Source organism: Artemia franciscana, chromosome 15 (assembly GCF_032884065.1).
Source record: "Artemia franciscana chromosome 15, ASM3288406v1, whole genome shotgun sequence".
Lineage (NCBI taxonomy): Eukaryota > Metazoa > Arthropoda > Branchiopoda > Anostraca > Artemiidae > Artemia > Artemia franciscana.
The window spans coordinates 36,359,165-36,375,215 of record NC_088877.1 but is presented as its reverse complement, the minus strand read 5'-3'; the positions used below and the strand labels follow the sequence as shown (position 1 = coordinate 36,375,215).

Sequence of the window (16,051 nt, the reverse complement as noted above, 5' to 3'; positions counted from 1 at the left end):
ATTAATTTTAACATTCTTTTTTTTATTTTTAAAAAAGTTTATTTTTATTTTTAATTTTCATTTTTAACATTCAAACATTTTAAGTAATGCTTTTTGAACTCCAAGGGCTCAGAAATTATTTACGACAAGCTTAAGGGGAATATTTGATCAAGTTTGTTCTTAATTAATTACTTACATAAAATGAAATTAGCCATTAGCCATCTAAATAGCCATTGTAAGTTTGATTTTTTTAAATTCAGTTACTCTTTCGCCGTTACATGGAAAGGATCTCTTTTATTTTAGTATTTATTTTTTTCATTTATCCAGTGGATTTTTATCTATACTTTTAACTTATCACTTCTAATTTTGCAGTAAGGACAGTTGAGCAGAGGTCATGGCCGAAATATTTGCAAACTATCCTTTTTTTTCCACTGGCTGTGAAATCCGTCCTTTTCTTCGTTACAAATTTTCGTTTTGCCACGATTAGCCAGTATAGTCTCATAACTTGTATAAGTATAGTTTAAATAATTCATAATTAATAAGAAATAAGTAAGCAGAAGCGTAGGTTGGGATAAATTGACACATCATTTGAAGAAACATTCTCTGACTATAGACTTCCAGTAAGTGTAAGAACAGTATAAAGCAAGTATTGATAAAGTAACACATAAATAATAAGTAATATATAAATAAGCGTATGTAGAAGAACAGGGTAAGTATAAGAATAAGGAGCTTACCTAAGGTAGTGCAAGTCAGTAATTTCTTTCATACATAGCCAACAAAACTGAGATCCACAACACGCACAGGTCATATGATTGCAAGAGCCATCGTCCACTTTCATAATAATGATTTGACACCGTGGACATTTTCGTAGTTTGTCTTCTAAAAGGGGGAAAATAAGTAAGGCACTCAAAGCCGTATTCCTATATTAGGAAATTCTTAATATAACAAATTCCGTGTGCATACCCGCCACGGCTTCAATCAGATATTCCAACATGCTTGCACACAAGTGTACACACGAATAATCCCTACTCAATCCTAAGGGTCCAAAAAAACCCACAGAAAAAAAATACTAGAAAATAGAAGGTATTTCCTGTATTGATACTGTTAAAATTGACAAATCACCATTTTTGCTGATTAAAGAATATACCTAGCCCCCCCCCCAAAAAAAAAAAATAGCCACTTCCCGCAGATTGGTACAAAAGCTCACTGCAGGAAATATGAGCGTACAAATAAATATACAGTTTTTCTTATATTTAGTAGTAAATATATGGACGAGTAATTGTTGGACATTGTCCACGTGTCGAGGGAATCACTTCATTAAAAAAAATCACCACCCCTATTAGGAAAATTCTAATATGTGCCAAGATCACCGAAAGGATAGTAAAAGACAGAAAACTTTCCATAAAAAGGCTATAGTTTAGCTTTAGATTTGATTTTTGCAGTAAGCGTGAATCGATCTACTTTTTGCTCGTTTTACCCTTTTTTACGGGTTTACTTTATTGCAACTACCAAAAACTCATCCATACGCGCCATCAGGGAGGGGCATTGCTCCCAGAAAACAGGAAGAGAATGTAAGCTTCATTTTGAGACTTGTATCTTTGCGTATTTTTCCCCTCCTTTGTCGTTGGATTCGTTTAGAGGCAGCAATTTTCATTTTAATGTAGGTATTACTAACCAGTAGCACATTTACAGCAGTCCACCATTGGTGAACACATCTCTTTACACCCAACCATCCTTAAGGTTTCTCACCTGACTGCTCTCTAAAGCCTAATTCGAGGCATCCATGGATTTGATAATAAAATCAGATTTTGATGTAATGCATTGAAAAAGAGTTAGCATAGCTCCTATCCCTACTAAATAAAAAAAAAGTTTTAGCAGCATTAAAACTTAAAACAAACAGAAATTACTCCGTATATGAAAGGGGCTTTCCCTCCTCAACGCCCCGCTCTTTACGCTAAAGTTTGGCTCTTTCTCGTAACTCTACTTTTTAAAACAATAAGAAACTTTAGCGTAAAGAGCGGGGCGTTTTTTAGAGTTTCGAGTTTCCATTTTTTAGAGTTTCAGTTACTATTGAGCCGGATCGCTCTTTACTACAGTTCATTACCACGAACTGTTTGATATGTTTTTGAAATCACTTGACTTCAATAACTTAATTTCCAAATTCCTAATCGTAGTTTGCCATCTCTATCCGGATTATTCATTTCTATTTTAATTGTTTTCAGCTTTTCAATTCTATGTATTTGCAAAAAAAGGCTTTTTGATGTTAACTTTGAAGTAGGAAGCATAATTTTTACAGAATGTTTAGGAAATGTTAAAGAGAAATGTTTAGGAATGTTAAAAAAATCCCTCGAAAATGGATCCGATTCAAATAAAGTATAACTGATCACCCATGGCTAAGTATCTGGAAATCCAGATTTGCAGCCCCCCCTCCCCGTCTCAAAAGTCACCTTTGAAATAAGTATACAATTTATTCCACAATATAAAAATTCACTTTGTCCATAAAACTCTTTATTAAAAGCCAGTTTTCCGATTTTCAGCAACTGAATACTGACAGTTATGGAGGGCAAATTACGGGGGGGCACAAAAATTAAAAATTTTCTGACAAGATAGCGTGTTTTTGAAAGACGCTATCTTGACAATTGAAAGGTTTTTTTCAAAGGCTTTTTGCCCTTCAATATAAATCAATATATATTTTCAATATAAAACCTTTCAAAGTATCCTTTCCTCGGCTTCGGGGACATTTGGAAATGTGAGCCCTCATCAATACTTTCTCTTATACTGAGGGATATTTAAAACCTTTTTTTATTACAAATAGCTGTTCGTCAGTAACTATAGAAAAACCAAAAAATAATTTTCAGGGGCTTTCTCTCGCTAGAAATCTATCGTGTGAAACATACCCTTTATTGAACTGTTGCAGCCAAGGTGTTTACACCACACTTTTCTTTTGATGCAGACATAAAAAACAACAAAACAACCCAAAATCCTGGAAATATTACTCATCAGATAAATTTTCAATAAATTTTGGATAATCCAGATTGGTTACACAACTGCTAAGTCCATCAACAAGGTGGAAAGAAAGAGATTATAAACAATTTATAAGGAGTATAAGCTTCATAGGAGGAAGTAGAGTGAACCATTGAGTAGAGTGGGTTAGAAGAATTAATACAACTGTGTTGGAATCGTGCACCTTTATGTTCAAAACAGGTAATATTTTCTTTCTCAACTTACTTTTTGCTTATTTTACAGACAAAAACACCTAGCCACATAATACTAACTTCATAAAACAAAGAACACGCATCTCCAGATTTTCTGTCCTTCCCTCCCTAGATTTCGAAAAATGACTTTTATTCACAATGACTTTTTGTATATCAATTAAAAAAAAAAAAAAAAAACCTTGAAAAATAGATATAGACTTTGAAAATTACACCCCCTCCCGCTACATTTCCATGAATTAATGCCATTGCAAAGGTTTTTAATGCTTGCTTATCTTTGAGGGAAAGGGGAATAATTGTTTCAGGCTAATTGCTATATGTCTTTAAAGAAGTTTTACTCTAGAGAAAATATGAAGTTCTAGTGCCCCCTTTAAGCAAAAGAAAAAGATATTGTTTGGCCAGAACAGTTAGACTACAAACAATAAATCCATAAATGAGGTGGAAAGAGGTTATAAACAATTTATAAGGAGTGGAAGTTCAATGGGAGGAGGTAAGGAGTGAACCGCTGAGAAGAGTGAGTTGGAGAAGTTAGTACAACTGTGTTGAAATTGTGCGCCTTTAGGTTCAAAACTGGTGATGTTTTTATTGTCCAACTTTCCTTTTGTGTTTCTTTTGGAGACTTGAAGATAGCCACAGTATACCTAACTTAATAAAACTAAGAATAAGATTCCTACTGTCAAAAATTGGATTATCAAATGAAGAGTTGCTTCTTCTGGATTTGCGGCCAGTTCTGGCTGCGTCGCAGGTTTTGTCAGGATGCCACACTGCTTTACAATGGTAACAAAATTCTGTGTCACAACCAGGTCTTTCACATTTCAAATTTGGACAACCTGCGCAACCAGATGCTATTACAGCAAACCTATAAAAAAAATATCTATAAAAAATAAAACTTGACAAGTTTTAAAATGCCTATCACCCCTCCAAAACTCCTACAGACGTTTTAGCAGAAAGACCGACATCTTGCACTTTGTCTGAAGTGGAATTACATAAATTTCCCATCTTCACGACTGTAGGAACAGAAATGACTGGAACAAAATATGTGTTGATGGAAAACCCAATCTCTTGTATTACCTCAACATACTTCATAACCATTTTTCGAGGATTAATGAGGCTTGATAATTTAGACACAATTATTAAACCAAGCGTGAAAATGCGATCAACATATCCTATCCTCTTCCTAAAATCAAACGGTTCTTCTCTTAACACTTCTCTTAACTTGCCTCTCTAATTATACACTCACTCATATCACCTTTCTTATGAAGGTAGGTAGGTAGGTAGGTAGGTAAGTTTTATTTTATCCACAATACAAACATAAATAAAAAAATGACAACACTAATAAATTGTTGCAGCAAAAAGAAAGTCCTAAGGACTTGTGCTGCAATTTCATATTATGATTTACATCTTATAAATAAATATCTAAACATAACATCTCATGATTAACCACCTAGCCTATCTTATATATAAAAAATAACAACACATACACATGAACAAAATACAACAAAATAATCATATTAAATATCATTTACCGGTATTCAGTCCCCACCCCACATCAATAAACTGCAAAAAAAAAAAAAAAAAAAGACATCAAAAACCTTCTGCCCTTCAAAACCTATTACTTAAATAAAACATTTTCAATTTATTTTTAAACCCATATAAAGTGACAGACTCCCTGATGCCAGCCGGCAAACTATTCCAAACAGAAGGCCCCAGATTCCGAACCACATATGATGATCGAACTGTTTTTCTTTGTTCATGGCTTAAAAGTTGTGAATTTCTTGTATCATAATTATGGTACTCCTGATTCATGGAAAAATAATCATGAAAATACTCAGGGCATATATGTTTCATGCTCTGGAACACAAAAATTGATGCCTGGTAGTCACGAATCTGACCAACATTTAAAACATTACACCGGGAAAAGCTAGCAGTAGTTTTGGATTCAACCTGCTCTTTTATGTCCGCAATCAATCGAATGCTTTTATTTTACAAAATCTGGATCCTTTTATAATTAGAGAAGAAATTACTAGCCCAATGAACACAACCATAGTCTATATAAGGATGAACAAGGGAAAAATAAATGATTTTTAAAATCTTGAACGGAAAAGTTTTTTTTACACGCCTCAAAATTCCTAGACCCCTAGCCATTTTAGCACCAATAACACTGCAATGCTTTTTCCAACTAATATTATTATCTAAATAAAACCCCAAATACCTAATTTCAAAAACTTGTTTAATGGGTAAATGTCCAAAAAAAATGTTATTATTATCATTAAGATAATAATAACATTATTATTGTTATTAATAATAACAATAATCATTAAGATAACATTATTAAGGGTGTGTAATTAAAGTTTTCCAAAAATAGCTAGATGATTTAAATTCACTTTGCATGCTCAAACACGGACTTAATGGACTTCCGATATTTCCTACCGATTCATAATTTACGAAATACCCTTCATAAAGAGTTACAATGCTTCTGATACTGAAAACACAATCAATTCAATATATAAGACTTAGTCACATTGGTTTCTGAAGGGTTTATTTTTTACAAGACAAAGAAGTTTACTTCTTCCAAGTAAAAGAAGAAGTCAATTAAAAAGAAAAAGTTTAATTACAAAAATTTTCAATGTTTGCACTTTTATTTTTAAAAGTATTTCAATAATATGAAGTTGGTTTTAACTGCCCAAGCTATTCCAGTCCTCAAGTCCATTCCAATGGATATAAACTTGTGTACAAGTTTTCTACACTGTGGAGGTCTATGATGGCATTTTCAATACCTCACTTTGCCAGAAATCTTCTTAGCAACCAACAGCTAAGGATTATCCCATCCAAGCCATCTAGTGAAACCATCTAGCAAAGATTCAACAGATACATGACTTTACTTGTAGATGAACACAAGCATAAAATTCACAGTATATTTGACTTTTTCGGTAAGTTTGGCAACCCCCAATTTCATTACATGGCAAACCAACCCCCACATATGCTTTATAAAGCTTTCTTAAGTCTGAAGCTGGTTGTTCTTTTCTTCTTTTTTTAAATCCAAAACGCATATATATTAAAAAAAAGACATTACAACGCAAAGGCTATGGAACAAAGAAAAAATATTCTCAAATATTCAAATTCGTTATGAAAAGTCGGTGCACTAAAAGAGCAAAAAAAGAGCAAAACCAAAAGCAGTGTTTCTCAGTATTATTTGCCCTCTAAAAGCTTAAACAAGAACATTCGTCGGAAAAACATGAATAAAAAAAGGCAAACACACCATAACGCTTAAATGCGAAAATGGCGAAATTAGAAAAGCAATAAAATCGTCAAAAAAAACAACTCACCCACAGTCCGGTGCTGGGCACCATCTAGCGTCTGGATCAGAAAGCAACACACGTCGAACCATAAAATCTTCATATTTACCAATCATAATCTTATCTTGCAACGCTGCATATATATCTGAAAAAACAATACAGTTTGTATTATACTTACAGACAGGGGTGAGGGGTTGAATGCGTCCAAACGGCAGTCCACTAAAAATTAATTAGGGCTAAGTATCTTGTCCTAAATTTACTATATTAATATTTTGATTTCTTCCGGATTTCCTTTCGTTTTTAGCATTTTTTTGGGGGAGGATTGCTCAGTTACTTTTGCTTGTAATAAACGTTGTCTGACGTGATTTACGTTTCCTAACCATACAAGATCTTTGAATTTTGGTTTCCAACATAAAACGGCCAAAAACAGCAAAACGTCTAAATAGCGTAGAACCGAAAAAAAACGAAGACACAGACAAATTTGACTACTTATTTGCGTCAGCAATAAAAAAAAATCCAAAAAATTAAGATGTTTGAATGTTATTGGCTGACTCCATATACCACCGTTTCTAGGATCGGTGGAACCCGGGGTCCAAATCAACCTTGCCCCCCCCCCCCCGAAAGTTTTTTTGTGAACTAAAAAGTGACTACAAAATAAATTTTCTAAATACTACAAAATAAATTTTGTAGTATTCCAGCGGTGATGATGTAGGGATATTTGCTTGGCAAACAGAAGAATGAAAGCCTTTTGATACTCAAAAACTTGATTTCCCCTCAAATGATGCACACCATAGAAGCAACGTGGTCATCTTGCCCTGAGGAGAACTATAGAACTAATAAGAGAACTAAAAGAACTTTTACCAGGACTTTTTATCGAGAAAAACCCTCTTTTTCTATATACTGATCTGCCTTTGGAATTCCTAACTTTTTCTACTAATAACAAGCTACTGCAGCACCAAGCCGCCTGAGGCCAACACAGCTACGCACACTCCTCCTACATTCCAATTACATAACCTAATATTTATTACATAAAAGATTCAACGAAGTAAAATTATTTTACTTTGATCCATCCCTTCCGTTACAAAAGATTCTTTTACTATGGAAATATGTTAGACTTAATTTACCGTTTATTATTATTAGGTTTGATAACACTTAGTGAGTCAGAATTCAGGAAAAGATGATTAAGGAAATAAAAAAAAAGATAAATGATAGGGTTCTTCTGGGAAGAGAGGGAAGAAAAGAAAAAAGAGAGGGAAGAAAAGATTAACACAGAAAACAGCAACGCCTAAAACATACTGACTGAAAATCCCTGAATGATCTCGTCTCAAAAAAGGTACCAGGTGTCTTACTTTCAACAAGAAATTTGGCGATGCTGCAGCACAGGAGTATTGAAGGAGTCAAGATAAGCTCTTTGTGGTCATGCTATCACGTAGATTGAAAATTTTAGAACGACTATGTAGTAAATATGCCTCTTCAGATATGACCAGTGTATAAAACCTATTAGATGAATTTTTTTTTCACGATCTGAAGTATCGTCCAGACACGAGTGTTAACCAGGTACTTAAGGAGTATAAAAAAAGAAGAAACAACAAGAGCTAAGAGCTCATATGGCACTTGTGACGAGGTCGGAAGAGCCGAGAGCTCATATGGTACGAGGTCGGAAGAGCCAAGAGCTCATTTGGACGAGGTCGGAAGAGCCAAGAGCCAAGAGCTCATTTGGCACTTGTGAGAAGGTCAGAACCTAAAGTTAAACTTTATAGCACAAGATCCTTCTAAATATCAAATTTCATTAAGATCTGGTCACCCTTTCGTAAGTTACAAATACCTCAATTTTCAAAATTACCTCCCCCCTCCCAATTCCACCAAAGAGAGCAGATCCGGTCCAGTTATGTCAGTCACGTATCTTAGACAGGTTTCTATTCTTCCCATCCAGTTTCATCCTGATCTCACTGCTTTAAGTATTTTCTAAGATTTCCGGTCCCCCCAACTGCCCCCCCCCCAATTACGTTTGATCCGGTTGAGATTTAAAATAAGATATCAGAGTTACGAGGTCCTTCTAAATATGAAGTTTCATGAAGATCCGATCACTCCTTCGTAAGTTAAAAATACGTTATTTTTCTTATTTTTCAGAATTACCCCCCCCCCCCCCCGCAATTGAGCGGATCCGTTCCAATTATGTAAATTACGTATGCAAGACTTTTGATTATTTTTCCAACCAAGTTTCATCCCAATCCTTCCAATCTAAGGGTTTCCCATCATTTTAGGTCTCCCCACCCCAAACTTCCCCCAATGTCACCAGATCCGGTCAGGATTTAAAATAAGAGCTTTGAGCCACGATATCCTTCTAAAAATCAAATTTCATGGAGATCCAATCACCCATTCGTAAGTTAAAAATACCTCATTTTTTCTAATTTTTCAGAATTAACCCCCCCCCCCCCCCAACTACCCAAAAGAGAGCGGATCCGTTCCGTTTATGTCAATCATCTATCTAGGACTTGTGTTTATTTTTCCCACCATGTTTCATCCCGATCCCTCCACTCTAAGTGTTTTCCAAGTTTTAGGTTTCCCCCTCCCAACTCCCCGCCCCCATCACCAGATCCGGTCGGGATTTAAAATAAGAGCTCTAAGACACGATATCCTTCTAAACATCAAATTTCATTGAGATCCGATCACCCGTTCGTAAGTTGAAAATACCTCATTTTTCTAATTTTTAAGACTTACTCCCCCCCTCCCAACTACCCCAAAGAGAGCAAATAAGTTCCGATTATGTCAATCATGTATCTGGGACTTGCGCTTATTTTTCCCATCAAGTTTCATCCCGATCCCTCTACTCTAAGTGTTTTCCAAGATTTTAGGTTTCCCCCCTCCAACTCCCCCCAATGTCATCAGACCCAGTCGGGATTTAAAATAAGAGCTCTGAGACACAATATCATTCCAAACATCAAATTTCATTAAGATCCAATCACCCGCTCATAAGTTAAAAATACTTCATTTTTTCTATTTTTCCGAATTAACCGGCCCCTTCTCCCCCCCTCAGATGGTCAAATCGGGAAAACGACTATTTCTAATTTAATCTGGTCCGGTCCCTGATACGCTTGCCAAATTTCATCGTCCTAGCTTACCTGGAAGTGCCTAAAGTAGCAAAACCGGGACTTTAGGTTTTCCCCCTCCAACTCCCCCCAATGTCATCAGATCCGGTCGGGATTAAAAATAAGAGCTCTAAGACACAATATCATTCCAAACATCAAATTTCATTAAGATCCAAATACCCGCTGATAAGTTAAAAATACTTCATTTTTTCTATTTTTTGCGAATTAACCGGGCCCCCACTCCCCCCCAGATGGTCAAATCGGGAAAACGACTATTTCTAATTTAATCTGGTCCGGTCCCTGATACGCTTGCCAAATTTCATCGTCCTAGCTTACCTGGAAGTGCCTAAAGTAGCAAAACCGGGACCGACAGACAGACCGACAGACAGACCGACAGAATTGGCGACTGCTATATGTCACTTGGTTAATACCAAGTGCCATAAAAATGCAACTGTACGCTGGTGAAACATTGATTTTTGAATTAAAATTAAGTTGCCATCGATCCATGGCTAACTGGAGAAAAAGCCACGACAGAAACTCTGAGTGTCAGGCACAGGTGGAATCAGCCTTTTTCAGGAATGTATAAAACTGTTGTCATTTTCACTTGTTGATAGATAGTCTATTATCTATCCATCCATCTTGGGGCAGAACTAACGTAGGTAATCATAGAACTTTAGACATGATCGAGATTTCTGGGTTGACTCATGACAGTTAATGTTGACTAGACTTGTATGTTTAAGGGAGGGGGGTGAATTTGCTTGGACTCACTGGTGAACAAGTGACCTAAGCCTAATAGGCATAGAGTCTCAGGTAGACTACAGTGTTTTAGGATTGTATTCTATTTCTTTCAAAACTTTCTATTATCGTTTCTATAGGACTAGAAACTCGTTTCTTCCGAGGTTTCTTCGTAGCTTTTAGCGCGATGTTCCTTTAACTGAAATTGTTGTTCAATTTAAATAATTATCGCAACTCAATTGCCTTTTCGTTTTTTCCATTGGTGATTAATTTTTTCCAGTATTGGCTATTTAGTTGTTTTTTCCTTGGTTTTCCCTTAGTATTCCTCTCTCTGATCTGGTTCCCTAATATTGTTGCTCTTCAAAAAAAAAGCTTAAATCAGCGTGTTTAAATTTATGTCTTTCGCTTTTCTTTCACATCAATGCTTTAACAACACTGATAGTGAAAGTTTAGGAAATAATAATTACGGAAATCACTAAAAATTAAAAATAAGAACTTCTGAGCGTAAAAGCATAGAGCTAACTACACAGAAGAGAGCGACACAGACAAGTCCATTTGATTTAAACCATAGTATCCAGAATTGATGATATATGCTCCTAGTTTTGGTGATTAGACACTTATGAAACTTTTTATAGGTAGTTGGCAACAAATGGTAGTTGGCAACTGACTTGAATCTCTATTATTGTTATTCCAGCCTATTTTTATTTTACTAAATAATCAAGGTTTGTAAAATGACTAGTAAACTAGAATGAAAGTTTTCTACATGTAAACAGTTCAGACACTCCAAACACCTATAAACAAGTCAATCATATACACAATAAACACAATTTTATGAGTCGTCCTAAAAAGACGGAGGGGCTTAGGGCCTCTGAATTTCTAAATTAAGACTAATTTCTGTGTAGATTCAGTAAGAAACTTGAAATCTTCAAGCGAGTAGCTCACGGAATGTTATTGGAGATTACTATCGACTTTAAAATCAGATCTGGAAGTGTCTTTCTTTCACGAATCAGAAAAAATCCGATCCCATACCTCCTTTTCTATAGCACGCCTTAGCATACACTCTGTGGACTTTACATATACCATCTAATTTCTCATCCAAATTTCACAGTTTCTAGATTTTTTTCGAAAATCGAAAATCCAGATGCAACGACACTGTTTCATTACCTAAGAACACCACATTTATCCTCAGCAAATATAGCGATAATCCTTATGAAAGAATAAAGCTGTTTTTTTATTACAGGGATGGGCCTAAAAGCAAAACTCACTCTATTACTATGTCACCAACTTGTAAGAACCATAATACACAGCATATCACATTTTACAGACAACGAAGTTTTTTTTTTGTCCTAATACGCAACTTCATAAACAAAAGAGATAAGCAAAAAGGATGAAAACTGGAGTATTCGATGGGCTAAAGAACGAGGCAGATGGTGTTATAACCGAAATTATAAAAATATCGGCTCCACTTTCAATTTTTAAATTAGGAAGTTACACAAGAACAGTTTTTTTTTATCGGCTCACAATTATCAGGAACCCTCAGAAAAAAATTAATGAACCCACAGAAAAAAAGCTAAAAGCACTAATAGAGTAAAAACTTACCGTTTGGATGTACTAATTTTTCACATTCCGGACAGGCAATGATAACCCTAGATTCGGAAATTTCGATCTTCAAATATTGAGTGAAACATGATTGGCACGGTCGGTGTTCACAAGATGACAGCGAGGTCATTTGGTCACTTGGATATTCGTCTAAACAAAGGGCACATTCCTCCAAAGATGTAGTTTTTGACTAAGAAAATGATGATTCAATTAATAATACATCTAGTATTTTTCAGAAGTTAGGAGTCTATTTTTACTTTAGAATGCAATTCAAAGGTGGAATTAAATAAAAAGGATAGAGACGAAACATGGAGGGGGAGAATCTGTTGAAACACCAAATCCTTATTTTTCGGTTTCCTTTACAAGTGAACCTTATTTCAAAACATAAATGCATTGATTACAAAACAATAAAAAATGAAAAAAAAAGAACGCAACCGAGAGAGGTGTCCCGAGGAACCATCCCCAAAAATACATCTGATGCTAAAGAAAGAAGGGATTTCTAATTTTACGCTGAATAACATAAGTTAAAGGTCATACCATAACCCTATAAAGGTAACCCCCAGTCCCAATGTATATAGAATAACTATGCATATTTAATAACAGTGAATCTCATTCGTTTCCTGAAGACAGAAGGCACGTCCACTTTTTCTGCGAAACCATTGTTTATTTAGTAAGTAAGTAAAGTAAGTAAGTAAGTAAGACGGCACTAAACCCTTAAGGTTCAAACCAGCGGTGCTGATCTCCATTTCATGGCCCTTTAGCCACGAAATGTAATGGGGGGCTGGGGGCTAACCATCCTGTGCTTTCACACACCCTTCCTGATTACCATCCCCATATTTCTCCAGGTTATTTAGATATTTTTAGCCAATAAAACATCAAGATTCATTTATTTTATCTCACTAACAGCAAAAACTTAAATAGCAGAGTAAAAGAAATAGAGAGAAAAAAAAAATTAAAAACACTATTACATAGAACATACGCCTTCAAGACAGTAGACTGATGGCAATTTATTACTGGTGGTACCCAATAGTTTTCTGCTAAGTTTGTTAACTATAATAAGAAGGCCGTTCATCTCGAATTTTTTTGATTATCTTCTGATACCATGGAGGAGGAAAAGGAGAAATTGGAAATAACGAAAAAATAAATATGCAAAGAAGTAGTATTTCTTTTAACAGAGGATATGACCCAAATGTGAAAGTTTGAATGACCAGAAAAATCTTAAAATAATTTAGATAAAGCTTTACGAGTATATTTATCTCTGTTTTTGGCAATGCTCTAGTAACCAGCCAGAATCTTCATCCTAGAACGGGACCAGCCAAGAACGGGCCAAGAACGGGCCAACAGAACCAGCCAAGAACGGGAAGACTGTAAATTATTAGTAATATTAATTATTTTCCCTAAATCTGATACGCCGCAAGTCTTTTAACTAGCTCCAACACAAAATTGTAAATGTTCCTTGAATCTTCTTTTGAGATATTCAGCATAGGAGGTCTTAAAGACCTAAATGATTAAGTACTACAGCCTAAATGATGTAGCGGAGGAGGCAGAAAATGATTTATATGACAGAGGCGAAAACGAAGGAGTCGAAGAGCCGAAAGAATGGTACTCACACTTACCAGCGCTCAAATATAGACCAATCTGTACAAACACTGCATAAATATACAGTTTGGTTATTCCGAGAAGCATCTAAAGGAAGAGAAGGAAGTATCTGATCAGCGTGGCTGATCAGTGTGGCTTACTAATAAAAAATAAATGAAATCCAAAATGAACAGAAATTAAATAAGCTATCATAGCAAACAAACATGCAACAGGTAGGCTACTAATATAACTGTATAATAAATCTTGAAAGGAGTGAGCAGTTCAATATTCTTTTGACAGTAATTTTTATTTTCAATGTTGTAATAAGTATCGTACAAAGAAAATATTTGTAATGTAATTCGGTTTCAATAAAATGCAATGTAGAAACCAAGGAGTAGATTGAAAGTAGAAACAAAAGAGAAACGAGAGATAATTGAGACAAAAACGTTCACAACCCTATGTTTGAGGTAGGGCTCTACCTAAGGCCGTATCCAGGGGTTTAGGGGGTGTGATCTCCCCGAAATGTTTGTTCGACTCGTAAAGGCGATTCTTTCATTTTTGAGGACAATCCTACCTTGACTACCTATTAGCTCAAAGACTAACCGATGGAATTTTATGCACTGCTCGCCAACTAGAAGCAATGTGATTTAGCTACACATGAATTGTAAAGAATTTTTTCCGACATAAATCTTGGAACTAAAAAATAATCCCACAAAAAGCTAATCTGATCACCCTATGGACTACACATTGACTAAAAGATTAACTAACAAACATAATTCCATGCACTGTTAGATGAATTTAGTCTACATTTGTAGCGACTAAGACCGAACTGACTTTTTATTGCACAAAAAATAAAGAGGAGAAAGCAATGACGAAGTATTAAGGTCATTAGGACATCGAAATACAACCCTTTACTGAATCTCCAATTAAATGATCAATTAATTATCGACTTTATTTTTTAACAATTGTTCAGATTTTGGATTATCAATGTTTGTTTTCATGGAAACTAATGTCACTACTATTTACCATTGTGTATTAACCTCTACTGTTTGTACAAATCTACATTATTCAGCTGATGAATTATAATTTTCAAACGCTTTTTTTCTTATATAAATCTTTGAACGAAAACGTTATCCAATGAAAAGCTTAAGAGGTCCGTTTTACGTTTTTATAGATTTATTAAAATACTAAGGTCCCTGCGTCGGCCCTGTAGTGCATATATATAGAAATAAGTTGTCTGTGTGTCGAGTAACGTCATGTTTGTGTGTCGACTGACGTCATGTTTGTTGATTGACGAAATTACACACCAGGACATCGGGACAAAAATGACGACCGGGACACCGGGACATAGGGAATATAAATGACGACCGGGCCACTCAAAGAGAAAGCGACCGGGACAAAAGCACCGGGACACAAATGACGACCGGGACACAGGGAATATAAATGACGAACAGGACACTCAAAGAGAAATTACAAACCGGGACACCGGAACACAAATGACGACCGGGACACCGGGACACAGGGAATATAAATGACGACCGCGACACTCAAAGAGAAATTACAGACTGGGACACCGGGACACAAATGACGACCGGGACACAGGGAAACAACAACAACGGGGACGCCGGGGGCACAGGGGGATATATAAATGACGACAGGGACACAGGGAATGTTCGATTAGCAATCACCATCAACAAAGCTCAAGGGCAATCATTAGAATAATGAGGTATAGATCTGAATACAGATTGTTTTTCCCATGGACAATTATATGTTGCATGTTCAAGAGTCGGTAAACCTGACAATCTATTTATATGCACAGACAATGGGACAGCCAAGAATGTTGTACATTCGCAAGTTTTACGTAGTTAAATATATATATATATATAATATATATATATATATATATATATATATATATATATATATATATATATATATATATATATATATATATATATATATATATATATATATATATATATATATATATATTCACAGGTGGGACACAGGGACACAACTACAATGGCGCGTCATGTTTGTTGATTGACGAAATTACACACCGGGAAATTGGGACACAAATGACGACCGAGACACCGGGACACAGGGAATATAAATGACGACCGCGACACGCAAAGAGAAATAACAGACTGGGACACCGGGACACAAATGACGACCGGGACACAGGGAAACAACAACAACGGGGACGCCAAGGGGCACAGGGGGATATATAAATGACGACAGGGACACAGGGAATTTTTGATTAGCAATCACCATCAACAAAGCTCAAGGGCAATCATTAGAATAATGAGGTATAGGTCTGAATACAGATTGTTTTTCCCATGGACAATTATATATTGCATGTTCAAGAGTCGGTAAACCTGACAATCTATTTATATGCACAGACAATGGGACAGCCAAGAATGTTGTACATTCGCAAGTTTTACGTAGTTAGAATATATATATATATATATATATATATATATATATATATATATATATATATATATATATATATATATATATATATATATATATATATATATATATATCTATCTATATTCAC

General features: G+C 35.3%; 1 protein-coding gene across 1 annotated transcript in view; it reads right to left on the bottom strand.

The window, feature by feature from the left end:
* Positions 1 to 16,051, bottom strand: part of LOC136036416 (E3 ubiquitin-protein ligase RNF19A-like) — a 65,839-nt gene that overhangs the window by 25,608 nt on the left and 24,180 nt on the right. The window contains exons 4-7 of the mRNA XM_065718633.1: positions 11,911 to 12,100; positions 6,518 to 6,632; positions 3,866 to 4,050; positions 714 to 858 (exon numbers count right to left, since the gene is read on the bottom strand). Of these exons, the coding sequence (XP_065574705.1) occupies positions 714 to 858; positions 3,866 to 4,050; positions 6,518 to 6,632; positions 11,911 to 12,100 (635 nt within the window). The remainder of the gene's footprint in view (positions 1 to 713; positions 859 to 3,865; positions 4,051 to 6,517; positions 6,633 to 11,910; positions 12,101 to 16,051) is intronic.